Genomic DNA, 27,692 nt, shown 5'->3' on the forward strand with positions numbered 1-27,692 from the left:
GAAAAAAAAAGCCATCAACGAAATGAAAAGGCAACTTACAAAATGGGAGAAAATATTTACAAACCACACATCTGATAAAAGGTTAATATACAAAATATACAAGGAACTCCTACAACTCAAAGCAGAGAAAGAAATCTTATTAAAAAGTGAGAACAGAATAATCCTCTATTCCAGAGAGGATAAAGAAGCGGCCAACAGTTTCATGAAAAGGCGCTCAATATGACTAATCAGCAGGGAAATCCAAATAAAAAACCACAAGGGTATCACTTCATACCTGTTAAAATGGCAGTAATTATAAGGATATCAAGTGTTAGCAAAAAAGGAGAAGAGGGAACTCTTGTGCACTGTTAGTGGGAACGTAAATGTTTACAGTCAATGTGGACAATTGTATGGAAATTCCTAAAAAAGTTAAAACCAGAGCTACCGTCTGATCTCAGCAATCCCGCTTCCGGGTATACACCCAAAGAAAATGAAAACCACTCTTTGGAAGAGATACCCTTACCCCCACGTTCACAGTATTATATATGATACTAAGAAATGGCAAAAACCTAAATATCTGTTCAGATAAATGGATAAAGAAACGTGTGTGTGTGTGTGTGTGTGTGTGTGTGTGTGTACACACATAATAGAATATTGCTCAGCCATAAGAAAGAAAATCCTGCCTCTTGCAACAGCGGGGATAAACCCTGAGGGTATTATGCTAGGTGGAATAAGTCAAAGAAATGCTACATAGTATTACTTATACGTGCAATCTAAAAATAGCAAATTCCTAGAAACAGAAGATTAGTGATTGGCAGGAGCTGGGGAATGGAGGAAATGGATGAAGGTGGTCAAAGTACAAATTTATAGTTCCAAGACAAGTAAATTCCCAAGGATCTAATGTACAGCTTACTCAATCTAATGCTGTACTGTATACTTGAAAATTGTTAAGAGTGAATCTCAAAAGTTTTTTTTTTTAAAGATTTATTTATTTAAGGGGGTGAAGGGGGAGGGTCAGAGGGCAAGAAATATTCAAGTCGACTCCCAGATGAGCAGAGAGCCCAATGTGGGGACTTGATCCCAGGACCCTGAGATCATGACCTGAGCCAAAATCAAGAGTCGGACACTCAACCGACTGAGCCACCGGGCTCCCCTAAATCTTAAAAGTTCTGACCATGTAATTGAGGGTGAGGAATGGTAACTACGTGAGGTGATAGATGTGTTAACTACCCTTAGTGTGATAAACATTTAGAAATATATATGCTCCAATCACCACGTAGTTCAACTGAAACTCAACACTGTATCAACTATACTTCAATAAAACAAAATAAATACCTGGGCCATTATAAAACATTAAAATATATATGCATCTATCAAATTACGCTGTATACCTTAAGCTTACACAATGTTATAGGTCAACTGTATCTCAACAAAGTTGGAAAAATAGCAAAAGAAAAGGATGAGAACAGTTTCTGGTTTGTTGAGGTTTAGCATCTTTTACAGAGCTTGATTATAGCTGCTCTTCTGAGGACAGAGCTAAGCATCAGAATATTGGGGATATTCTGACGTGAAAGGGCTCCCATCCCCCATGATAGATGTGTAAGGAACCAAAGCGGATAAAGAAAAGGCAAGAGGGCCAGAGGCAACACTCTGAGGAAATGAAAATCAGAACAGGAAAGCTGGAAAGGAAACTGTTAAAAACTGGCCAGAGAAGATGAAAATCAGAAGGAAAGGAGTGTCATGGTAACTAAAGGAAAGAGAATTGCAGACAAGAGGGAGTGGTCAGCAGTGTTACATAAAGATCTAATGAGTAGAAAGCCACTTAGAGTTAGGAGGGTAAACATCTGGAATAGCAAGAAAGAACCAAGTAGTTCATACTCCGTAGAGGACAGATGCCGAAGAGAATGAGATAAAGGACAGGAGCAAGGGACAAAGGATACATTAGCTTCCCGTGGACAAGATGTGCCTCCCAGGGAAGCAGCAGCCCTAGCCATCTAAGAGGTCCTGCATCCAAAAGGTGACTCCAGCAGAGGAATGGGCTCACGGCAGACCAGAGCAGAAGACCAAAGGAGACGTCACCAGTGACAAGGGAATTGTAGAGGAGACTGGGCAGCAGGTGGGGGGGGGGGGCACAAAAATGTCACAGGAGAAAAGAATTGGCATTTGTAATCTCCTGTACCTGTAAGAGGCAAAATGGTCCCCCAAAGACATCCATGCCCTAATCTCTGGTCCTATAAATGAGTTCTATTACATTAAAAGGGGACTTTGCAATATTATGTTGGGTTATCTGAGCCTAATCTAATACATGAGCCCTTAAAAGCAGAGAACTTTCTATAGACAGAGACAAGAGATGCCACAGGAGGAGAAGGCAGAGATTCTAAGCAGGAGAGGCATTTGATATAACTGACAGGTAGGGGCCCACACAAAGGATAGGAAAGAGGCCTCTGGAAGCTAAGGGAGCCTTCAGATGACAACCAGGACCTCAGTTCTACAGTAGTGAGGAACTAGATTCTGCCACCACGAACTGGAAGAGTTTCTTTCCAAAGCATCCGGTAAGAGCCCAGCCATCAGACACTGATTTTAACCTTGTGAAACCAGAGAAACAGGTGAGTCGACCTGGACTTTGACCTGCAGAACTAGAAGACAGTGAGAAAGTACACTGGTGTTTAAAGCCATCAAAGATTTATTACATCAGCAATAAAAACTAACATCCCCAGGGTACCAATGCCAGATTATAAACACCCCAGGCCAGAAGCATACTCTTATTCCTCCTCTCCTCACCCCCCATCTAGTCCTGAAGGGGACGGATGCAGTCTGGAGAGCGGAACAGAGCAAAGTAAGGTGGAGAAACAGAGGAGGCCAAGCTTACTCCCCAACCACTGCCCCTACCAGAGACTTGAAGTGGAGCCAGCCTGTTTGGGAAAAGGGAGAGCTTTTTTTTTGGATCAAAATTATTTTTATTAATCTTTCTGTTTCATCTCAAAGCCAGGAGAAAGCTCTGGGACCTGCCTGGGATTTCACCTAGGGGCAGGAAACAGCAGCCAAGGGGGCTGATATAAAAGACGCAACAGCTACAATGACCAAGTCACTTTCAGCTTTTACCTACGATGTTCAACTCATTCAAAAACCAGTCAGCATAGACCTACAGTGAGTCCAATAGTAAACACTGAAACTTGACTTCCAGAAATTAAAGTTGTATATACAGGATGTTCACACAGCTACTTCACAAAACTAGAGCCACAGAGAAACCAATAGGGGCTTTCAGGTCACAATTCCACTTTTACCAAAAGACAAATGGGAGAAAGAGCCTTTAAGTAGGCTAAGTATTCATCAATGCTTAAAATACAAAACCCGACCCAACCTCGACCCAAAAACCCCCTGAAACTATTACCCAGAGACCAAGTAAATCCATCTCCAAAATAAAAGTGAAAGGATTACAAATACTCAAGTATTACACTCCACCTCTCATTAAGGAATCAAGTCAGCACACTGAAGACTACTAAAAAAAAAAATGGTTCTGTAAAAACAGTTTCTACTTTATGTAAAAATTACTTCAATACCTTTGGTAAAGGTTTTAAAAATTGTACAATGTCAATACTAAAAATTTAATTGCAAATTTTAAATGGTAGGAAACCCCTGTAGTTGCAAATGCCAATACGTTAGGATTGCAGATTCAATGTGGCTTCCTCAGAAGAACAGAAGTACTACGGATACTACGGACGGGGCACATAGATGCAGCGGCTGGTTAAGCGATGACTCCTGATTCTCACTGAGGTCATGATCTCAGGGTTGCAGGATGGAGGCCCACGCTGTGTGGTTCCGCACTCAGTAGGGCGTCTGCTGGAGAGTCTCTCCCTCCCTCCATCCTTTGTCCCTCCCCTGCTCTCTCACTCTCTCACTCACTAAATAAAAGTTAAAAATTTTTAGAAGTACTACAGATAGGTAGGTACAAAAAAAAAATCAAAAATCAATACTTCATTTGGCATTCTCTACAGACATAGGAACAGCTTTAAGTTTGTCAAAAATGCAGTACCCTGTAAGATCACTCAGAGCCATCAGTGGATTTTCCCCTATCATGTACTGTCATACAGTCAAGCAATCAGAAGGGGAAGAAGAAACTGGTCATTTTTTTTTTTTTTAAACAAGACCTTAGTTCCCACAAACTCACTTATTAGCAAATTGGGCAGCCCTGACCCATCAACAATTTCATTTTACTGCTGCTGAGTAAAACGAGTTTGATTGCAAACGATTTTCTGCCAACAGGGATACCTGTTTAAGATTTAACAACTGATCAGGCCCAGTTATTAAATATGTATTGTGTAAACACTTCAAAGATGTCAATATCCTTCTGCCCTATATATAACGGCAAACACCGATTGTCTAACCCTTCTCCGGGTAACTTACCCTTTTCAGAATAACTGAAAAATACCTCAAGTAATCACAGTCGGTACAGAAGACTGTGAACTATATTCAGTACTCTCCAGGTAGTTGTACTTTTAACAGCTTGTGGCGCGAAGACGTGGCCTCGTGAACACCGAACATCAACAGCCTACTTGCTCTTCCGCAGATGACGCCAGCAATTACGATCAAGAAGAAAAACGTCTCAACAAAAGAGTCACCAGGGAATGAATCTGCTAGGTAATTTATGTGAGTGGTTCCACATACCACACATGGAATGACGAGGAAGCTAAGGGCACTTCACTACCTGAGTCCTCCGAGGTGGTACTGAAGAGAACTACCATTATACAAGCCTCATTAACACAGGCAAAGGCCAGTAAAACAAAAACGAAGCACATATACTAAAATTGGGAAAAAACATTTTTTGTGTTCAAGGCTGAAATGATACCAACTCACAGAGATGAAAGAGTTAATAAGGAGTTATATACATGTGGTTAATTAAAACTAAAATTAGCACTTCATCAAGAGCTGTCGTAATAGGTAAGACTGTCCCAAGCCTGGGGTTCATGCAAAACAATACTAATGAAATGTATGCTCCGTGACGAAAAGTTCGGGATCACTAACACTAATTAATCCTATGGAGACACAAACTAGGCATTCTCTTTCTGGGGCCTTCTAAAGCTCCATGTAGAACACTGGACACAAACATTTGATGAATAGAAAATAAGGCAGTAGGGTGGTAAATATGTTGTTGATTCCACCTGAATAATAAAGAGACCAGCTATTAACTTTCTCAAATTTCAAACATTTTACAATCTAAATAATTTCCTTAAAAACTAATACGGCTGTCAAAACCAATAGATGAAATAAAATAGATAAAATAAATCCTGAGTTGAAATATTATACAACTCTTCAGAGTGGCATACAAAATCCTCTCACAATCGGCCCCAAATTATCATTCCAGCCTAATTTTTCCAACCTCTCACACGTTCCCCCATGAGCTGTTTTTACCTAGCTCTGTCTTGGCTCACTGTCACTTCCCCATCTTAAGAGAATGCCCTTTCCCTCTGCTTATTCCAACCCTGTAAGGCCACACCTGCCTCTAAGTCCATCTGCTCTACTAAATTTCCCTAAGCTACTATAAAAACCTTTCAGGTTTGGCTTCCCCTGAAGCTAATGAGGTATCTCGAAAATTAATTTCTTCCTACTCTGAACTTATAAAGAACTTAACCATGAATTACGACCCTCTGGCATTTCTTACTCATTTAATTTTTCAAATGTTTGCTTTGACTCCAAGGAGATAAGCAACTTGAGGGTAAGAACTATATGTGAAACTATTTAGATGCAATTAGCATTCATTTTGTGCTAAATGATTTTGGACATATTTAACCTAGTGGGTTGTTGGTCGAATTAGGTTAGCCATGGCAGAGTCAGGATCACCATTTTTTGGAACCAACACAACACGGCTTCTAACAACACTGTGTTTCTCCACCAGCAAAGGCACACCCCAAAATGAGTCAGTTCTAGTCTCCTCAGATGTAAGTATTCTAGGACTGTATGAACCTCCTGAGAACAAAGAAAGGAATCAAACAAGAAAAAAAGACAACAAAATCAGCACACGTAACATACACAGCCCTGTGATCATCATTCTAAAATGTAAATGAACCCCAATAGACAATTTAGATAATCTTTAAGACTCAAAAATGTATCATTTGATACTTGAGAGGATTTTTATGTATTCTTTAAACATACCCATCCACACACATACGCACCCCAAATAAACTAGTGTGCCAATTTTCCTCTGGTTCTAATTTTTGTAACCCTAAAGCCCTGTATTCCTAGAGTGCCATCTTCAATGACATCAGGAATCACCCTATGGAACACGAACCTTAAATGTTTATTGTTCCATTAACATAATTAGAAGCTAAGGTTTTTACATCAACCATTTTATGGAAATAAAAAAAAAATCAAAATTGTTACCATCATCTTTTCGAAAAGTTCCAAGACTTCATTCTGAGACAGTGGCTTTGGAATGTTTTCCATCACCTCTGAAGAGCAATCATTGCTTGCAAACGCAGTCTTCAGGTTGGAAAGCGGAGGTCTCTCTTTCTTGCTCCCTGGAATTCTTATGCTGGCAAATTTGTCCAGCTACAAAGGAAAAGTAGCACATACATTAATATTGCCTCCAACACCATTTATCTAACTGCCAAAATAAACCCCCAGAGGATCGATCACATTATCACTAGGATTTCATCAGAAGGCATTCAGCACTAGAATCTAAGATTTTTAAAAACACAAAAGTTTTCCGTAACCATCCTGTCTAAAGACAGAAAAGAAATCGGATAACCTCCAAGATTCCTTCTAATCTTAAATTATAGAATTAAGATTCTAATGAGAGGTGACCTTTGCTTTACAGATTAGCAAACTAAGTAGTTTTACAAAGGTAACTGAGTTAATTTAAGGGTTGGCAATCAAACCAATTTTTAGCATCCTAGCTCCCAGGCCCCTTGTCCGGTGCCCTTTTCATAGAATTCCTAAATCACATGTCAGAGTATTCACTAAGAGATGAAGTCTACTTCTATCTCCAGAGCTTGTTGGTCTGATAAATACCACATTTCTCTTCATTCGGCTGGTCTGTATTTGAATTTCATGAGCATCTATAGAGTAGGATGGCTGAAGTCTCAGGAAATAGGGGCGCCTGGGTGGCTCAGTTGGTTAAGTGTCTGTCTTCAGCTCAGGTCATGGTATCAGGGTCTTAGGATCAAGCCCTGAGTTGGGCTCCTTGCTCAACTCTCTCTCTCCCTCTCCCTCTGCCCCTCCACCCGCTCATGCTCGCTCACGCTGTCAAATAAATAATAATTTTTTTTTAAAAAAGCCTCAGAAAATAAAGTTAGGGTTTTTGTTGTAATGGGATTTCTTCTATTAAATCAAATAGTTCACAGATATTTGAAAGTATATAGAAATTAGTTTATAAAGCTAATTGTTTATTCATTGAAAATTGCTTGATTTCACAAATTCTATTCCTCACATAAAACCCAGACTCAAAGTTTCGAGTGGTAACAATCAAAAAGGCAAAAACTGTCTTAAAATAGTTAACAGAAGTACACTCAAAAACTACAATGGTTCTGTGAATTGCTCAGCATAACTATATCTTACATGGTTTTGCCATAATGTATAGAATGTATCGATTTGTGCTATTCATGGTAGCCACTAGCCATGTGTGGTTGTTTAAATGTTAATTAAAAGTTCAGTTTCTTAGTTGCACTAGCCACATGTTAAGTCCTCAAGAGTCGCATGTGGCTAGTGGCTCCCATACTGGTCAAAACATACATAGAACATTTCTATCATCATAGAAATTTCTATTGGATCATGCTAGTACAGCTGAGAAATGTGATACAAAATACTGAATTTAAAAGGACAGGAAGTCACAGTATTGTTTCACTCAAGAAATAGGATTTAAGTAAGATGCAAAGATAATGTTTATCTTTTTTAAAACAGATCTTTAAATTCACTGTGAATATAAAGCCTAGGAAAAATGCCATGTACTACATTCACACATGGTCCATCTAACAGGACCTAATCATGAAAGTACGAAGAATAGGACAGCTTCCAGTAGGATTTAGCAAGTAGTCACAAAATACCACCACCGTTCTCATCCTTATAACAAAAACAAGCCAGAAAACCTCCCAAGTTACAGTTACTGTTGTTATCAACCCATCAGGGGGCTGAGGACATAAGGAAACCTGGAAGAACTACCAGGAAATGACAAGCTGCTTTGAACCCTGACAAACAGTTATAGGCTGAGAGTTAAACAAGGATAAAAAAATAAATAACCAGCGAAATTTTTAATGAACTATTGACAGCATGGGTTCTGGCATGAAAGACTTAAATTCCAAGGAGCCCTGGTCATGCAGCAAACCTACACCCACGTACCGATGCTTTCCCTCAGGCCTTCACCAACTGCATGGGTTAGAACCGCCAAAGGCTGGAGGGAGGGCAAGATGTCCTGAAACATGAAGTGTCCCAGGAGACCTCTCCCTGGGCAAAGAGACTGCCCTTCCAAACACTCTGAATTAGGCAAAAGACGGGAGGGAATCCCCAAAGACATATTCTGGACCTTCAGAGAATCAATGGCAGCTGCCACTTGAAGGCCACGGACAGACACCAGGTTGGCGAGATCTCCTGAAGAAACAGAGCCACAAGTGGAACTGAAAACACAGAGAACTCTACACGAACCTTGAAAAGGACATCAGAGCTTTAAAGCAGAAAGAGTTATACCAGTCTTGAAAACAAATAGTTCAGTTGTAAAGCCAAAAGCAGAATGCCAGAATCTCGTTCGTGCTGAGCAACCTTGAAGGCCCAGACAACACTAATCAAGCTAAAGCAGCACCTTTGCCAAGCCCCGCTCAACGAGATACCACACGGACTCAGTCCCCCATGCTAGCAGCCTGAAGAAAGGCACATCCTTTCTTCCAAGTATTATTTCATTTCCACAGTATTCAAATAAAATGTCTACCATATAATCAAATACTGCTAGATTCAGGAAGGACCAAGGAAGTGTCACCCAGAGTCAAAGAGAAGCAGACCTAGAGATCACCTAGATGATGGACTTACGGGTCAGACCATCTCAAAGGATATTTATAAAAATGCTGACGAATATAAGAAGAGCAGACACAAAGTAGAAGATGGGCAATTTCAGCAACCAAGTCGCAGAAATTATTCTTAAAAACACATTAGAAAATGAAAATGTATCAAGAAACGAAGAATTCGTTAGATGAGCTTCAGAGTAACGTGAACGCTGCTGAGAAGAGGACTGGTGAACCTAAACCCAGACTAACAAAAAGCATGCAAGCTGAAGCACCACGGAAGAAGGGAAAGAAAAGAGAACCTAGAAACCAAGAGCTGTGATACAATACGAAGCGCTGTAATACACGTATAACTGAGGACCAGAAAAAGGAAATGGTACCGAAGACCTACTTCAGGAGATAATGACTGGAATAACTGATTTTTTAGAAATCAATTCCTGGCTACCAGAAGCACAGCCACCGAGGAAGACTACCAGAACAGACAAGCCCGCACCTAGGCACCTCACAGTCAAGCCACTAAAAATAGAAAGTAAAGGGCAAACCATAAAGGCACAGCCAGATACATCAAGACACATTATATACAAGATAAAAATGACACAAATAACTCATTCCTCACCAGAAACTGTAGCAAAAAAAAAAAAAAAAAAAAGAAACAATGGAAGGGCATCTTTAAAGGACTGGGAAGAAAACAACTGTCATCATGGGATTCTATATCCAGTAAAAATATCTTTGGAAAATAGAAGCAGAATGAAACACTTTTAGACAGCCAAACCTTGAGAGAATCAGTCTCCATCAGACCCTTACTATAAGACATATCAAGTTTTTCAGGCTGGAAAAAAAAAAAAAAAAGATACCAGATAGAACCCCAGATCTAGAACATGAAAAACAGAGATGTTACTCTATCAGATGTTTATAAATTTAAAAAAAAAAAGCTATATTCAAGTTGAATAACAATCAAGTGGCAGAGACAAGCATATAAGAAGGCAATTACATACAGATATAAAAAAATGTAGCAGGAGGTATGTGCAATGAATTACAGCAGCAGAGAAGAGGGCATCCAACTCATCAACATAAATACTCCTTTAACTTTGGAAATAACCCAGAAACCTACAATTATCCCCAGTGATTAGAGGTCCCAAAGTGAGTGATCATATGTACCTCAGTACCCCAATTCTTGATACTGGTTTTAAAAAATGAGAGGAGACCAAAAATTTAAGAAGTGGGACTTGTTCCTCCACCTGTCTTCTGAATCACTACTTCATTGCTGTAACTTCTCTACAGAGAAGATCAATTCCTGAGTGTTAAACCTACGCTGACTACACACACACACACACACACACACACACACACAGACACACGTAACTTAATATGTTAAACTCATAATGAAGTGAAATTAAGCAAAACATCATTAATGCAACATCAATTTTATAAACGTAAACATGTCAATGAATGGAATAGTAAGCGTAAGCAATTCACAAGCTAATTTGTGAATATATAACCTAATGGTTCCATCAGTGATAGTTATCAAAAAAATTTAATTTTCACCACAAACCAAAACTTTCTAAAGATTCTCTCGAAGTCATTGAGCCCCTTCTATATTTTATACACTTGTGTTAAAAGCTTGAAAGGCAGCATCAGTCTGGATGCGTTTGTTTAATTTTTAAAATAAGGAAACTGCCTGGCTAAATAATAAAGGACGAGCTCCAAAACACTTTTATATGTAACAATTTCATAGTATTTAACTTATACAACCGCATACATGAAAAAAATTCCATTATGTTTTTAGAAGTAGAACTGCATTTGTATCAATAAACAGCATCATAATTTGTACAATAACAACAATAAAATAGAATGAGCACACTTCCCCCATATGTTCAGTGCCTAAACTCTGGGGGAAAGTTGGATTTTATATTAGTGGAAAACAATTTCACACATTACCACTAGGATAGCTAAAGGCAAGGCAGGAAAAATCAGCACAAAGAACCATAGGAGAAAAATACATACAACCCTCCAGTGCTAGAACAGTAAATTGAATTTGTTGAATACCTCGGGCCTAGAGTAAAAGCATCCCCAGGTATGTGATGCTCTCCTGAGAACTACAGATAGATTCCCATAATCTGGGCACTACTGACAAAGCTAGGTACAAAATGAACCTGACTATCAAATCATTTTGAACGTTCTCAAGTTTTCTTTTTTTGGGGGGGGGGGGGGGAAGTGATTTGTTTTTGTTTCAAGGGAGGATGCTGTGACTCCATGCAGAAAGGGGAGGGGGGTGAGAAACACTCCGAATTTATCTTTCCTGGAATTACTCCTACCATTTGCTTGAAGCAAGGTACAACGGAACCCAAGAGCCAAAGTTTTCAATGTTTTTGTCCATAAATACACAATAGAAATCCTGTTACTCTGGCTAGAAGTTGGTTATTTCGTATTTGGCAATTTGGAGGTTTTGCAGTTTGTGCACTTGCATAGCTACTTTTCATTTTACGTGAATTCTCTTAAAGTTGGACTAGAAACACAACCCAAGGAGGTGAACTACACCAATGACTTGCCTTTGTTGAAGAACTGGTTAAACACACAGAAGACTGAGAGAATTCTATTTTAACGCTGTTTGGAGGTGGTACACCACATTAATTAATATGGCTTCAGCTGCGTCTGGGGTGTATGGAGTTTTATAAATTAATATCACTTATCTTCACGGGAAGTTAAATGAGCACCCTACTGAGTATTATCTCACACTGATAATCAGCAATTACAGTTTAAATAAAATTAATTAAACCAAAAACAGGCTCTAAAAAAACTATCTGGATTTTAAGCTATAACACTGTAATAGCGACAAAGTTCTATTACGGTGTTTTAAATACTAACAGCAGTGATATTTTTCTGATTTAAAACAAAAGGAAGATACTGTAATTATCAGCCATTTTAAATTTGAAAAGCCCAAAAAAGTATCCCCAATGTACTTCCTTAGAACCTCTAAGGGAGTACCTATTTTCATGGATTGCAAGAGAATTAAGCAAATAAAAGCTCATTGTAATTATAAGTCAGTTCCACGTGAATGCATACCTGAAATCTAGAAAAAAATTTAAAATTATCTACCAATTTTCACGCAATCTTGTACTATATTTAAGAAGAAGATGGGGCACCTGGGTGGCTCAGTCAGTTGAGTGTCCAACTCAAGTCATGATCTCTGGGGGGAGGGTGGTGAGATGGAGCCCCACATCCAGGCTCTGGGCTCTGCACTCAGCGGGGAGTCTGCTTCTCTCCCTCTCTCTCTCCCTCTCCCTCTCTCTCACTCCCCCCCCCTCAGCTTCCCCTCCCCCTGCTTGTGCTCTCTAAATTAAAAAAGGGGCGCCTGGGTAGCGCAGTCGTTAAAGCGTCTGCCTTCGGCTCAGGGCGTGATCCTGGCGATCCGGGATTGAGTCCCATATCAGGCTCCTCCGCTGGGAGCCTGCTTCTTCCTCTCCCACTCCCCCTGCTGTGTTCCCTCTCTCGCTGGCTGTCTGTCACATAAATAAATAAAATCTTTAAAAAAAAAAAAAAAAAACCAAACAGCTAAAATCGCTTGGCTTTTTAATTAACTTTATTACTAAGCAGGCAACTTGCTGATGAAAAAACTGGCTCGAGTCTAACTTCTGAATCCTGTCCAACCACCTGTTTGCTGAGTCACCCTAACCAAGCTATTTACATCTTTCATGATAATACCTACCACAGTGAGCAGTTAATAGGAAACAAAATTGCTTTGCATCTTTCAGCTTTGCGTTAAAAGGCCTGAAATGCCTTCGGTGACCACTCGATCACATGGATCCCCATACTCCCATTAACACCGCACACAGTTTATCCCCTTTTTATGTTCTTTCATAAGACTTATGAAAACATGTAATTTCTTCATGTATTTTGAAAAGTTTAACAGTCTCTTTCCCACCAAAATATAAGGGCGGTGCTAGACAAACCATCATCTGTCTTAGTCACTGTGGTAGCCAGTCTCTAAGATGGTCCCAAATAATCCTGACTTGTATAACCAGTAGGATACTATGGAAATCATGGAGCTTCCAAAACTAGACCATAAAAGACCTTACAGCTTTTGTCTTGCTCCCTCTCGGATCACTCAGTCCCGGGTATGCCACGCCAGGAAGACACTCAAGACCTAGGGGGAGGTCCACATGGCAAAGAACTGAGCTAACGAAACCAAAGAGGCAGAGAAGCCTCTTGCCAACAGCCATGAGAGGGTGCCATCTTGGAAGCCCAGCTGAGCTTTCAGACGACTTATTACATAGCAACAGAGGACTAATAGAGAGCTCCTCAGAGAGTCATACTTTTTTTTTTTTTTTAAAGATTTTATTTATTTATTTGACAGAGAGAGACAGCCAGTGAGAGAGGAAACACAGCAGGGGGAGTGGGAGAGGAAGAAGCAGGCTCCCAGCGGAAGAGCCTGACGTGGGGCTTGATCCCACAACACCGGGATCACGCCCTGAGCCGAAGGCAGCCGCTTAACGACTGAGCCACCCAGGTGCCCCGAGAGTCATACTTTTAAATAGCTCTAGCCAACATCTTCTCTACAACCTCATAGGACCCCCAAGCTAAAAATCACATAGCTAAGCAACTACCAAATTCCTACCCCCAGAAAAAGTGCATGAAACTAAAAGTTTGCTGTTTTAAGTCACTAAGTTTTGGGGTAATTTGTTAACATAGCAGCAGGTCACTGTTACAGTCACTGTTGTATGTTCGGCCTATAGCACAAAATCTAGCCAATGGCCAGCAATCACTTAGCACGTGACGGTATAAGTGAATGAGCAATTTAAGATATAGTACCGTCTCTGAAGAGGCTCACCACTTGAAGAAAAAACATGAGAAGCTACTATAAATAAAGGTAAAACACATAGATGACCCCAAGAAAAATCATAAGCCAAGTAAATTAGCAACAGATAGGAATAAGTGATTAATTCTAGGGTGAGGGCACCTCAAAAGAGGCGTGGAAAGAGTATACATCAGGGAAACCTGTGAGGCTGACAGGAGAATTATGGGAGATGGCACACATTGACAGCCCAATAGTATGCTTGCCTGTTCCATGGTCTTTACTTAAAGGCTGGTGACATCAGTATTACTAAGATAGAACACGGTCAGTGAGAAACTGGCTGTTCATGGTTGCAGCTGTGAAGCGCTAACCATCCCAGTCCGAGGCCACAATCCCATCACTCAGTAACAATTCTCACCAAGCCACCCGCTATTGCACTCTAACTTCAATAGCCCTCAGTGTTAGAAATGGCCCTTCCTGGCCTTAAATTTAGGTTTTAGTGAAATTATAAGAAATTCTTTAGCCAGAGGCTTTGACAAGAAAGTTTACCATCACCCCCCAAAAAACGTACCTACCTACAGTTTATTCACATTTAAATTTCATAGGGTATCTTATTAAATGAGAAGTGTACTTATTAGGTTATTAAAATGCCTTGAAAATAAATTACAATAGGCAGTAGGTCTTCCACAGCAGACTGCTGCAGAGCAGCCAGTGAGGACGCCCACAGAGGAAAGACCGGGGGTGCCCAACTGGCATCACCAGCTTCCCAGTCAGAAGCCTACACCCTATAAATGGATTCTCCAGCCCCATCAAGGCTTCGCGTGCCTGCAGTCTGAGCCAAGGTCGTGCTTATAATCTCATCAAACCAGCACTATCCCGCTGCGCTGCTTCCAAATCTTAGACCCAAGAAACTGAAATGTTATGTGTTTTATTGTTTTAACACACTCGGCTTTAGGATAATTATGTAACAGAAGACTAATACAGAGATCCTCATAGAATACTTTTAAATGCCTAAAATAGATATAATTACAAAAACTATGTTATGAGAATATTTTAAAATTTTATAGAAATAGGTCTTCATGAACGCATTCTACAACATGAGGTAATAGGAAATCTAATTTCAACATAGTGTTGAACACAAACCACCTTTTGACGTATCTCCAATAACTAACGAGCTTTGAACATATCTGTTTTCTGTGGTAATCAAGTCACAGGTCAAATCTTACTGTGTATGTGTGTGTATTTGGAATTTTTTGTTTTCCCCTATATTATTTTAAAAAAAAAACAGTTTTAAAGATTAATGAAAATAAAGACTTAATCTATTTTCCATTCAAGTTCAAGGACGTCATGAGTTTTACTACAGACCCCCTGGTGGTCCATGGCCTGCAGTTTAAGAACCCCTGGTAGGTATAGAATCACAGAAATAGGGGTGGAAAAGTAAACAACTCAAGTTCTAATGCCATTCATGCATTAGTGGCAGAAACTACAAGACCTCAAGTTGAGACCAGCCAGGAGAACTGCACCAGAAATGCTCAAAAAGAGCTGGAAGCTTTTGAAGGAAGAAGCCAACAGGAATGTAAAGCCTTCAAAGAACATCTAGGTTTCAATTAGAGCAAGAAGGAAAACAAACATTCAAAGACAGGCTTTGACTACCACAGGGCAAGCAAAGTAGGAGGACTTGAGAAGACCGGAGGAGTTGGGAGAGGGTATCAGAGAAAAAGTAAATGGACCTGGATAGGGAGAGAAGCATCGAGGTGCTGATATGGATTGACTAGGACTTCCGATTTTGGCTTAGATCAACAGAAAAGTCATTTGAATTGTAGTGGCTAATGAAAACTAATAAAGGAAACAAATCATGAAACCATATAGACAGACTCTTCTTAAATCATCTTCTCTCTCTGTCCCTATTGCCTCTGTCCTACTTCAGGACGCTTGGACAACAGCCATAACCTCCTCACTTGCCTCTAGGTCTGCTCCGTCCCTCTACCCCCAACCACTCTGAGCTACTCTCTACACTGACATCATTCTGATCTTACTGAAATGCAAATCCAATCCTGCCCTTCACTCCCATACTTAAAACCTTTCTACGCTTGCATCCCCATTACTCAGAGAGGGACATTCTAATCTTCCCATGGCTCAACAAGATTCAGCTTGATCGAAACTGCACTTTCTCTCCAATCTCTTCACCACTCCACCCCCCCCTTACATTGTAGGATCCAGATGTAATGAAAAAGCCAGAGTCTCTTAAAAGTGAATGTTGTTCCTTGGGCCTAAAACCTATCCACAACCACAACTCCTATCCCATCCCCTTAATCTGGCTCATTTCAACTCCATCTTCAGCTCAGTTAACTACATCTTAGGTAGGAGCCTTCCTGACCCCAGACTAGGCGAGATGCCCACAAGTCTGGTGCCTGCCATTACATAGCACGAACACTATTCTGAAACTGCCTCTATCATATGTTTACTCAACCAGAGTATAAGTCCTTGAGAACAGGAATTATTGTTTTATTCACTACTGGACCTACTCCTGGAACTTAGCATTGTCCAAAGCATATAGTGGGTGTTCTATTCATTTTTGTTACGTGAATAATAAATAGCTTTCTATCTTCCATGTCTGGAATACAAGCCATTACTTCTTGCTTTGCTAATTCCTTCCTAGCAATATCAGGAAGAACTCCAAGTGTTATGCCTTTTATATATTAAGAATAACCTAGACTCCTCCCAACACCGATCCTTTGAATATTAGTCCCCTAGACTGAAAACAACCTTGAGCTCTGTAATGCAACACCAGGTAAGAAGAAAAATACCCAAAGGAAAAGAGAAGCACTTAAAAAGAATATTCAAAACAACCTCAAAGTTATACCTACTCACATCTTTAATACAATTCTAATTTTTTGTATGCAAGTATTCATACTATATACATGAAAGGAAATCTAAATTAGCTCAACATTTCCACTAGGCATCCATTCAGTTAGTATCCAGGAAGTAAAATTATCAGCATGAAAAATTACTACAACTCCTGCCAGCTTAGATTCTAGATTGTCCTTCAGAAGTAGCTGAAAAGTCACCTCCCCTACCAAGTCTTCTCCCAACATCAAAGTTGACCTTACCAATTCCAAAGAACCCTATATACAGTGTGATGGGCCTAGAACGGTATTAGTATATACCTATACAACTGTAAACTGTATACACACCTGCTTCCCTACTGTTCCCAGAGGCAGAGGCAGTCATATCTATCTTTGTATTCCTATAACAGTACTAACAAAATGCTTAATGAATGAAGGGATAAAAGGATGAATAAACAAGTCTGCACACCCACTACATCTTAGTATATTCAACTCTAAGAGCTCTTGATCTTATTCCCAAGTTTCTACTGATTTGAGTAGGAGCTCTCTAAACTATCCCATAAATATTTAAAGATTCTAAGACAGTACTTAAGTGTTACTACTGAAAACCTAAGTACAGGAAGCTCTAATTAACTCATATTAATGGGCTCAGAAAGGCTCACCTGACTTAGTGAATAATTTAAGCTTATAGAACTTATTTGATGTATTTTACCACATGCATTCAGTTGTCCCAGTCCATGCTGGTTTATCTACTTTACACAGAAGAGTTTCTTGTGAATCTATCATTTCAAAGAAAAACTGGAAAATATCACACTCTTTGCATTATTATTCATGGTTTTCAAACTTACCAAGGAAAACAGAAGTTCATTAAAATGTAAAATGAACTTAAATTATAGTACAGAAAGTTTTATGCCCTTATTAGGCCAATAAGAAAATAATTTAATCCTTTTAAGCTGTTTTTTTAAATCTGATGATTTATGTTCTATTAACTGACTTGCAAGTGAGGCACATAATCAGATAAAATGATTATTTTCTTTCCTAAGTACAATGTCCAATTTAGCATACATCCCACAAGGGATGTCACATCTAGGTAGGTCCAGGATTAGCCTGCAGATAGACAAAACCCAGTCCTGTCAAGCATATTCCTCTGGGCAACTCATCTTTAAGCGGACCAGTCTCATAAAACACACTAGGAACATGCTAGAGTCATCTGGTAGCAGTTACATCAAATTAGTCACAAGGCCCACAGAGAACACTGAAAGCTTCTCAAAGTACTCATCAGAACCCACATGCAGATGATATCTTCAATGGCTCTAAGACTGCACTTCTGGTGGAGAAATTTGAGGGGATCCAGGAAAGCCCATACTGGAAGCAGACTGCCATTGCTAGATCTGTGAAGTGTTTTCCATACAGAGTTTTTCCATGTCGTTCGCAGTTAAAGAAAAAAAAAAAAAAGAAAGAGAGAGAGATTCCTATCTTTTACCTATTGACATCTCTCAATCACACATATCACTATTCCTTCGGAAGAAAGGTTTCTCAGTTTTGTTTACTGGAAGTACTAAAAATAACTTACTCTTAATCACAGAAAACTTCTTAGAAGGTTTTAACATTATAATTCTCAGACTTAAAATCAATGACTAGGATATCAATTTAAAGATCAGAAGTCTCATAAATGGCTTCAGAGGGAAAAGCAGTAAACAAGAAAATATACTTTTTGAGATGTTATACTGGCAGTCTCAGCAGAGAAAGGAATAGTACTTAAGTAGCAATAGAACTCTCTCGGTAAAGACCATGTACTCTGGGATCAGTCTACCATAATTTTTTCTCGCTGCCCCCATGACATTGAACAAGTTATTAAATCTCTTCTCCAACTTTCAAAATGGGAATGGTAATTTTCACAACAAGCTTCTAAGGGGGCATTAAGTATTTATAAAGCTACCATTTAGAACACTACTCAGCACATAGCTAACAATTACAGGGTCTTTATGCATAGACTAAAAAATGTCTATCAAGTTAGAGAGGCAGGGTCCTATCATAAAGGACTTATAGGCCATATTAAAGAGCTCAGGCTTGGCTTATAGATAACAGGTGCACCTAAGCAGTTTCAAATGAGGTAAAATATGGTCAGATATATAATTTAGATGGGTCAGCCTGCTGTGCAGGAAGTTGGCATTTTAGGGAGTAACAGAAAGTTGCTTGAGAATCCTGACAAGAGATAGGGAGCCTTGTGCTCTGATAGAAGGAACCAAGAAAAGGAAATAGATTCAAGAAATAATCAAGAAGCTATCTCCTATGAGAATATAGGAACAGAAACAAGCTTAAGAGGAAAGAACTCAAAGGTTTCATCCGAGGCATGTAGAGCTTCAAGTACAGAAGAGGCATCCATACGAAGGTACTCAGTAGGCCAATGCAGTAATAGGTCTCAACTTAAAGGTCATAGACAAAGACATGGGCTAAGGTGATCACCCCAGTCCAGTACTATATACAGAGGAGAGCAGTGGCTGCAGGAAAGAAACCTAATAATAGTTTTAAGATAGGCAAAGGAAAACCACACAAAACAGAAAAGGAAAGGTCATAGGGGTACAAAAAAAAAAAAAAATGATGTGCATGTGTGTGTATAGATAGATACACACACACACATACATATATCCACGTATATACATGTATATATATATACACATATATATGTATATATACACATATATATGTATACATATATATGTATATATGTGTGTATATATATATATGTGTGTGTATATATATCAAGTTTGTGTCCCATGAGCCAAGAAGTATTTGTTCAAAGAGGAAGGCAATAACTGTATTAAGTATAGCCAATAAATCTAATAAATTTCCAAAGACTACAACTTAATGAATATTACTGGGGATAAAAGTAATCATTTCATAATGATGAAAGATTTACTGCAATCCCAAGTATATATGCACTTAACTTCAGAGCTTTAAAATATACGGAGCAAAACTGCTAGAACTGAAAAGAAAAATCCAAAATTATAGTTGGAAACTTCCCACTTCTCTCTCAATTGTTAGAACAAGCAGACAGAAAATTCCAGAATATAAGATGTGAACAACACTAACAACCAATGACTTATTCATAGAGCAATTCTAGTATAAGCAGAATGCACATGTAACATTCACAAAGAAGGACCACATTCTGGGACAGAGAGCAAGACTCAGAAAACTGAAAATGATTGAAGTCACACAAAGTATGGTCCCTGGACACAAGAGAATTAACTTCTAAGTCAGTAACAGAAAGATCACGAAAAAACCCAAAAATGTAAAAGTTAAACACAAACCTAAAAAGCCAGTGGGTTAAAGAAGAAATCAACAGGAAATTAGAAGACATTTTGAATATTCAGAAAATGATACAGCTAAAGTAGCTCCCAGAGGAAAATTTATAGTGTATTTTTTTTATATTAGGAAGCAAAAGACTCAAATCAATTATGCAAGTTCCTACCTTAAGAAACCATAAAAAGATTAAAGCAAAAGGAAAGATAAAAACAAAATTATCATCCAGAAATTAATGAAACCTAAAGCTAATTCTCTGGGGCGCCTGGGTGGCTCAGTCGTTAAGCGTCTGCCTGCGGCTCAGGGTGTGATCCCAGCATCCTGGGATCAAGCCCCGCTTCGGGGTCCTCCGCTGGGAGCCTGCTTCTTCCTCTCCCACTCCCCCTGCTTGTGTTCCCGCTCTCGCTGGCTGTCTCTCTGTCAAATAAATAAAATCTTAAAAATAAATAAAAAAATAAAGCTAATTCTCTGAAAAGATCAATAAAATTGACAAATCTCTACCCAGACTAATCAGCGGGGGGGCAGGGGGGGATTATTTATCAGTATGAGAAAGGGAGAAATGAATACAGATCCTATATTTAAAAGGATAAGGAAATATCGAAAACTCCTAATTCAAAAATATAGATATGAAAACAATTCCTTGAAAGCCCAAGGTCCACTCAAAATAATTTGAATGGCCCTGTATCTTGTGAAAGATATTACAAGATAGGAATGGTAAATAAGCACAATAAATGATACTGAACATTAGTCATTAGGGGAAACAAATTGTCCATTTCTTATAAAGTTAGTCATAGTTACCACATGATTCCCCTTCCAAAATGAAAACACATCCACAAGAACTGTACTCAACTGTTCGCAGCTTTACTCAAACTCGAAAAACTGGAAACCCAAACTACTGAAATATATCAACTGTAGTATTACCAAACAATGGAATATTACTCAGTAATAAAAAGAAATTTCTGATACACCCAAGCACTAGCAGGGTCTCAAAAGCATTAGGCCAAGTAAAAGAAGCCAGAACAAAGGCAACATACTAAGTGATTCCATTTATATGAAATCCTAGAATCTGAATTGTGTAGTTCAGAAAGCTGATCCATGAGCCAAGATGGGGGGGAAAAATGGACTGCCAAGGGCATAGAGGGAATCTTTTGAGGGTGATGGAAAACTTTTATAACATAATTATCCTGTATACATTTGTCAAAATTCATCAGATTATACCCATAAAACTAGTGCATTATGTCCTAAAAAAAGAAAAAAAAAATTGCACGTTCCTAACTATACCACTAGAGTATGGTGAATGCATAGTTCACCAAGCATTTCGGCAGTATTTCTCCCTTAAAAAAAATCTCCATGACTGGGGTTACCAAGGCTCCGCAGCTAAATGAGTCATGCGCAATCACACCGCTAAGAAGTGGCAGAGCTGGCAACCGAACCCAGATTTCCACTTCCAACTACAGGTCAGAAAATGAAGAGCAGACATTCGGAGGGACCGGAGGACGTCCTCTAGTTGCTGTCTAGGCCCAGGTCTGTTTTCAAGCTATGGTTGTGAGCCACATGTGGGACAAGAAATCAATGTAGTGGATTCGATCCACACCGCAATTTTTTTTTTTTTAAGTGGAGGGGAAAGAAGTAAAAAAAATAGAAAAGAGTGGAAAAGATCAGAGTTCACTATGCTCAGAAACTTTAAATAATCGCTCATAAAACTGTTTCAACTGAGGGAGAATTTGTAGGTCTTTGTGTGCTGGGCTACAAAATGAAGGTTACTTCTTACTGTAGGTCCCAGCGAAGAAAGTTGGGCAATCATTACTACAGCCACACCAGAGATCACGACGGTAATACTGGCTGCAGGAGGGATAAAAGAAGAGACAGACAACAGGAGCCCCACACTTGAGACAAATGGTTGTGAGGGAAAGCAGGCAAGTCAAAAAAGACTTCTAGACCACAAAACAGTCCATGGACACTGGTGGAGAATTCAGCATCGTGTCATCCACGTTCAATTTCTTCCTGTTTACCTTTCCAAACTCAGCTCCCTTCACTGCCCTTGTCTCAATCTTTTTGTCTCTACAAGAAAAGCGCTCTTTTCAACCCAGGTACAGACAGTGGATGGTTGTAAACTAAAGGACTTTCTCACCTTGGATTGCACTTTATACATCGTGAATGCTCAGTTATTTGTTAGAACAAACAGTTTCAAGTATATGAATTCTGCCCAGGGATCTCAATACCACAGCAATACTTCCCTCCTGCAACTGGACAGTGTCCTATGAAATTCTGACTGTAACTCAAGTAATAACCTTGAGATGTGAAGTATTTTTTTGTAGGCCTTCAACAAAGCAACTTAAAGAGACGGGTTTTTAACATTAATGCTTCCCAGAATGTTTCAACTTAATGTTTCTAAAATACTCTTATTTAAACATGTGACTACAGCTGACACCATTCTTATGCACCTTCTCTCAATTTCTGCCCAAAACACACTATTCTCACATTAAGTTCTAAATTGGGGCGCCTGGATGGCTCAGTCGATTAAGCATCTGCCTTCGGCTCAGGTCATGATTCCCACCCAGGTCCTGGGATTGAGCCCTACATCAGGCTCCCTGCTCAGTGATGAGCCTGCTTCTCCCTCTACCTGTGGCTCCCCCTGCTTATGCTCTCTCCCTCTCTGTCAAATAAGTAAATAAAGTCTTAAAAAAAATTAAAAAAATATAAAGAAAGCTCTAAATTAAAAGTACACATGCAACAGATATGCTGTGAGCTAGCCACCTTTAATTAAAAAACACATCACCAGCACACATCAAAGCACCCATGGCAAATTCTTCCCTGCACTCTAACTCACCAGAAACAGTTTACAGAGGCCCCAACATATCCAGCTACCCATTCTTGCCTCCCTCCAAGTTCTGCACTGGCCTGTGACATAGCATATAAGGCTCAACTGCAAATGCATCATATGACCCCACTGTCTAGACATTGGGAAATATTTTTAAAAAGGTTAAAAAGGGACAGAAACAAATGCAGCAGTTCAACACACTTCAGCTTTAGTGAAACTCAAAACTATGAGGAAAGTAGAGAAGGTATAATGAGTCCCACTTCACAAGTGAACAATCAAATTAATTGATTTGCCAAGGTCAAAGAGCAAAGAGGTGAAGCTCTGTCTTTCAACAAGAGTTTTCTGATTCCTAATCCAATGCTCTTTGCACACTGCATCAATCAATGAGTAAGGTTTGCTTTTCAGTATGTCTTATTCAAGATAGCCAGGCCTCTTCTCTAAGCTCCACAACAACGCACCCAGCCGCCTGAACTAGACTGCCTGCTTGATCCTTCCCGGGACTTAAGCCCTGGCCAACTCAAGAGCCAGGCTTAAGCGTGAGAGCAGAAGCGAACAGTGAGAGCTAGACAGACAGTAGTTCAGCCAGCTGGTCAAGGGGAAAAAGGCCAAGGAGGAATCTAGAAGAAACAGTCATCAGTCTTGTGTACATCAAAGATAAAGGCAGGGGCAAAGCAATCATCAGTGATCCAGGCAGGTGTTCAGAAAGTCTGACAGCAATCTCTTGTCAAAGCCCTTTTTTTAATCTTTATTTAAAAAAAAAAAAAATCTTCTTAACCCTGTGCACAGGCAAGGGTCCACCTATGGAAAGCCCAACCAGGACCAAGCCATCCCCAAGTCCAAGGAAACCACAAAACCACAAGTAAGCAAAAACAGGGATTCATCCTTTTATTCCCTCAATGAAAAATTAATGAAAATGCTTACCATGTATCAGACAACAATCCTGGAAGTAATTAACACATTGTCTCTTCCTTGAAGACGTTTAAACTGGTAAGAAGGTCATAGAGTGATATACCGCTTTGATAAAAATACCACACAAAGCACTATAACTTCCCAGAAGTTCTGACCTTCCCAAGACCAATTACAAGGATGAGGGAAGAGCAGGAATGGAGGCAGAATGGAGAGAGAAGACTTTAGTCTTCACTGAGGAGCCCATTTATTAAGATCTGAGTAAGATGGCTTCCAGAATGACCTGCTAAAGCCACTCTAGAATAGAAACAGGACTGTTTCTAGAACTTAGGGTGGAGGCTGTTGGTTGGCAATGTGCAAGGTCAATAGTAACGAGGGTAAGAGTGGCAGCTCAAAGAAAAAAGTGTATAGTGCCCATAAAATATGAACAAACCTCACATGTCCTAGAATAGCATTCGGCAATGGAAAGGAACACAGCAGTGATACAAGCTGGCAGAGTTGGGGTCAGTGGGGGGTGACTGCTTATAAGTAGGAGGCTTCTCTTTGGGTGATGGAAATGTTAAGATTGTGGTGATGGCTGTACAACTCTGAATATCTACAAACCATTCAACTGTACACTTTACTTGGGTGAACTCTATTCTATATGAACTGTATTTCAACAAGGCTGTTACACCATTGTAAATTCTCATGAATGTTCAAAAAAATTACAGATGGTTTTATTATCAGTCATAAGCAGCCATCTGAAGGCCAAGTCCGTTCAGTAAGTGTATGGATTCAGAGCTTTGTAGAACAAGATTCAAGTCACAGCTGCACCACTGGCCAGCTGCGCATACTTGGGCAAGCTGCTTACTTACCCGAGCTGACCCTCAGCACAACTGAGTGCTAAGATGAGGACGGCATCTTACATGTCCTCTGTGTAAGCACTCCAGATTGCTACAGCTTCCTAAATACTATTGTGTGAAAAACGTTATCCAGAAAAGCTTACATCAACCTTCTTTTCTTAGATAGTATCCAGAGGAATAAAACAGAACATTCTAATTGAATTTCTCCGATCCTGCATGTCAAGATCTACAGCTCAAGCAACTTCACATGTCCACTTTGTCCAAGTACCCAAGATGGTACTTTGGAGAACAGCGGTGCTAAACATCTTTTTGAGTGCTTCCTATGTTCTAGGCACTGTTTCATATTGGATTGAAGGTGAATTCGAATTCAAAAGCAGGTCAACAGGGCACTGTGCTTTCTCCTAGCATTTTTTTTTTTTACACTATTACTGTTTATTTGGGCCTTGTTGCTGTTCTTATTATCCTTTATCATTAGCCAAGAGTTATATTCAAAAATTTCTCAAAAACATGTACTTGAATGTACAAGAGCCTGTAATGGTCCTATAAAATGTTAATTACTTGTAAGCAAGTCTATTATCAATAGGCAGAATAGGAAAGCATGCTTGGTTCTCTCGTTTTGGAGCAATATTTTTTTAAAATACATGCATGAGATTTTCATCTGGTTTACTTTAATTAGCAACTACATATTTCAAAAAAGCTGAATGTTTTTAGCTATTTTTTTTTACCTCTTTCTGAAGTGTGCAATTCATCCCCAAAGAATGAGAGCTGATTTGAATGATTCAAAGTTGACTAACAACTTGTAATTAAACAAATTTAAGTCAACATATCGACTAGTTCCTTTTACTATTTAAAAGCAAAAAATATCATGTATTTTTTTAACCAGTTCTGCCTCTTATTTTAGCACTATAAAAAACAGCATTTTCAAAACATGCAGGTTTTTAAGCAGTTTCAAAGGTGTTAGCATAGCACGCCATCCACATCACATGGTTAGTTAAGATTCACAACAGAAGAAATGTTGAGCATAACCTTACCATATCATCCGTCAGTGTCCTAATATTTAAATGCTGCAAATGAAAGAAACCAATCATATCAGTAATTTATAACAGCTTTTATTTTAGTTAATAGAATACATTAAAAAATTCTATAATGCTAAGTTGAACATAATTAAATTCCTGACAGTCTAATAAAAATGGATTATATATTGTTTTAATCACCTTCTCAAGAAGATGGACAAAAGGTACCCTGAATGTGTAGTTTCAAACATTTCTCAAGATTTCTTGGACTTGCAAACCTGACTAAAAACCTGTGCAACAGTAAGTATATATTCCCGACTAACAATATTAGTTACCATTAAGTATACAGACTTAGAACACAAAGGATACGGAGATTTAAAACATGGAAAAAAATCTGAACCATAAGACAGTGAAACTTTAAATCTACCATTAGCATGCAGCATAGGAGATAATGAAGTACTTTGCTGGCTTAATTAACTTAAACAATTCTAGTAACGAAGAGAGTACTGGAACGACTATTTGCATCTTTAACATCAGTTTGATTTATCACCAGTGGTGACAGTAGACACTTTTCAATTTCATTGCTAGCTTCTTTGAGAACCCTTTTGCTGATTTCCCTGCTAGACAAACATAAGGCCACTTTAGAAAGTGAATAAATTAGTTTCTTACAAAGTGGTGTTCAAAAGAAAAAGTATTTAGGAGGAACAAGAAGACCAGAAATCAGAGTCTTATAAATTCCGGAGTCAGGCAAGATTTTGCATGCAAGGAGCTGGAATCAATGCTCCCTCGTCTTATTCAGTAGCCTTAGACCATTTAAAAGGGCAGAGAAAGGGTCACGTGCATTCCTAAATAGATCCAATTTTAGAAGTATAAAAGAACACGTGTTAGCATTCATCATCTAACAGCCTGAGTGGCACTAAATTCAACATGGACGGAATGAAATTTCTCATTCATGTTTGTATACTCGAATACACCTTTATGCTCATCAATCTATCTCAGTGACGACCCAGATTAAAAAATTGTACAGAGCAAATCAATATTTCAGATTCTCTTGCTCTTGGACCAAGAGGTTCCTTCTTCTAGGGCAAAGAATAACAGTAACTGGAGGGGCCCCGAATGAGCTTTGTGTAGAACCAAAGCTGAAGAACTGGCCACACTTACCAGCCACCCCACTAGGTTCTGGCCTACACGCTCTGTGAAACTGGGAACAAAGAAGGGATACTGAGCTAACAGAACTAGTGTTTAATTCTGGGTTGGAATTTATCTTCAATATTACCTTCAGCCCTTGAAAATAACAAGCACAGAAGTCCTTAGGAGTGGGTATACTCCTGGGCAGAACTGTTAAGATTTCGAAGGCAGTTAGGGCCACAGTCTCCTCCCAGAGGCCATTACTAGAATTAAACGCCAGCCTACAGGGCTCTCAGGTTCGCAAAAAAAAGGAGTAGAAAGACTGTGTGGGGTACCCCTCCCTCCAACTGCCTGCTGTTCGTGTGATTTCCTGCCAATTTCTGCCAACAGATTTCCAGCCCACTGCACGTGGTTAACACATTTCTATTCTTCAGCCAGAGATACCACCCCAGTCACAATAGGCATCACACCTGAAAGGGGGTCGTTTTGTATTCCTCTCCCAAGAGGAACATAGCCAACTACCAACGCAATGGCATTTTAGGTGGCCCGATGCTTAAAAAGTAACGCCAAAGAACAAGGATCCAGCTGGAATCCTGTTTAGAAAAGTACACCACGGTAAAAAGAAAACACCTTCTTCAATGAAATAGTCCCAAAGACCAGTTTGAGTTGCCTGAGGAAAATGCCATAAAAGCAACACTGAGAGAATGGAAAGAAACAATTTTAAGAGAAACTAGAGCAGAGCCCAGGCAAGATTCATGATCTAAAGACTGCATAAAAGATACAGAAAATACAGTGCCAGACAAGAAAAGAGGGGGGTGGAGATCACAGGATGCAAAATACAGAAGATGTAAACACCCAGAAACAACATTTTTCGTTTACTTGGAAGGCCTAAAGCTGCGCAGCCCTTTCAAGTTAGAGTTGGACTCATTAACTCAGAATAGAACAGTCACCCTTACGTAGAAACAAGACGCATAAGATCCATTTTTTTGGTCATAACTACTTTAGACCCTTAAAACATTTCACTGAGAATCTAGCTTTTAGGGGCACCCGGGTGGCTCAGTCAGCTAAGCATCTGCCT

At 39.4% G+C, this 27,692-nt stretch overlaps 1 protein-coding gene across 3 annotated transcripts in view; it reads right to left on the reverse strand.

The window, feature by feature from the left end:
• DIAPH3 (diaphanous related formin 3) overlaps positions 1–27,692 on the reverse strand; it is a 475,864-nt gene that overhangs the window by 423,975 nt on the left and 24,197 nt on the right. For 2 of the 3 annotated variants that reach the window (XM_040623355.1, XM_040623377.1), the window contains exons 2-3: positions 25,505–25,537; positions 6,358–6,525 (exon numbers count right to left, since the gene is read on the reverse strand). In XM_040623355.1, coding sequence (XP_040479289.1) covers positions 6,358–6,525; positions 25,505–25,537 — 201 coding nt within the window. The remainder of the gene's footprint in view (positions 1–6,357; positions 6,526–25,504; positions 25,538–27,692) is intronic. The other variant, XM_040623366.1, reaches the window with a different exon arrangement.

Source organism: Ursus maritimus, unplaced genomic scaffold (genome assembly GCF_017311325.1).
Source record: "Ursus maritimus isolate PB19 unplaced genomic scaffold, ASM1731132v1 scaffold_10, whole genome shotgun sequence".
NCBI classification, from domain to species: domain Eukaryota; kingdom Metazoa; phylum Chordata; class Mammalia; order Carnivora; family Ursidae; genus Ursus; species Ursus maritimus.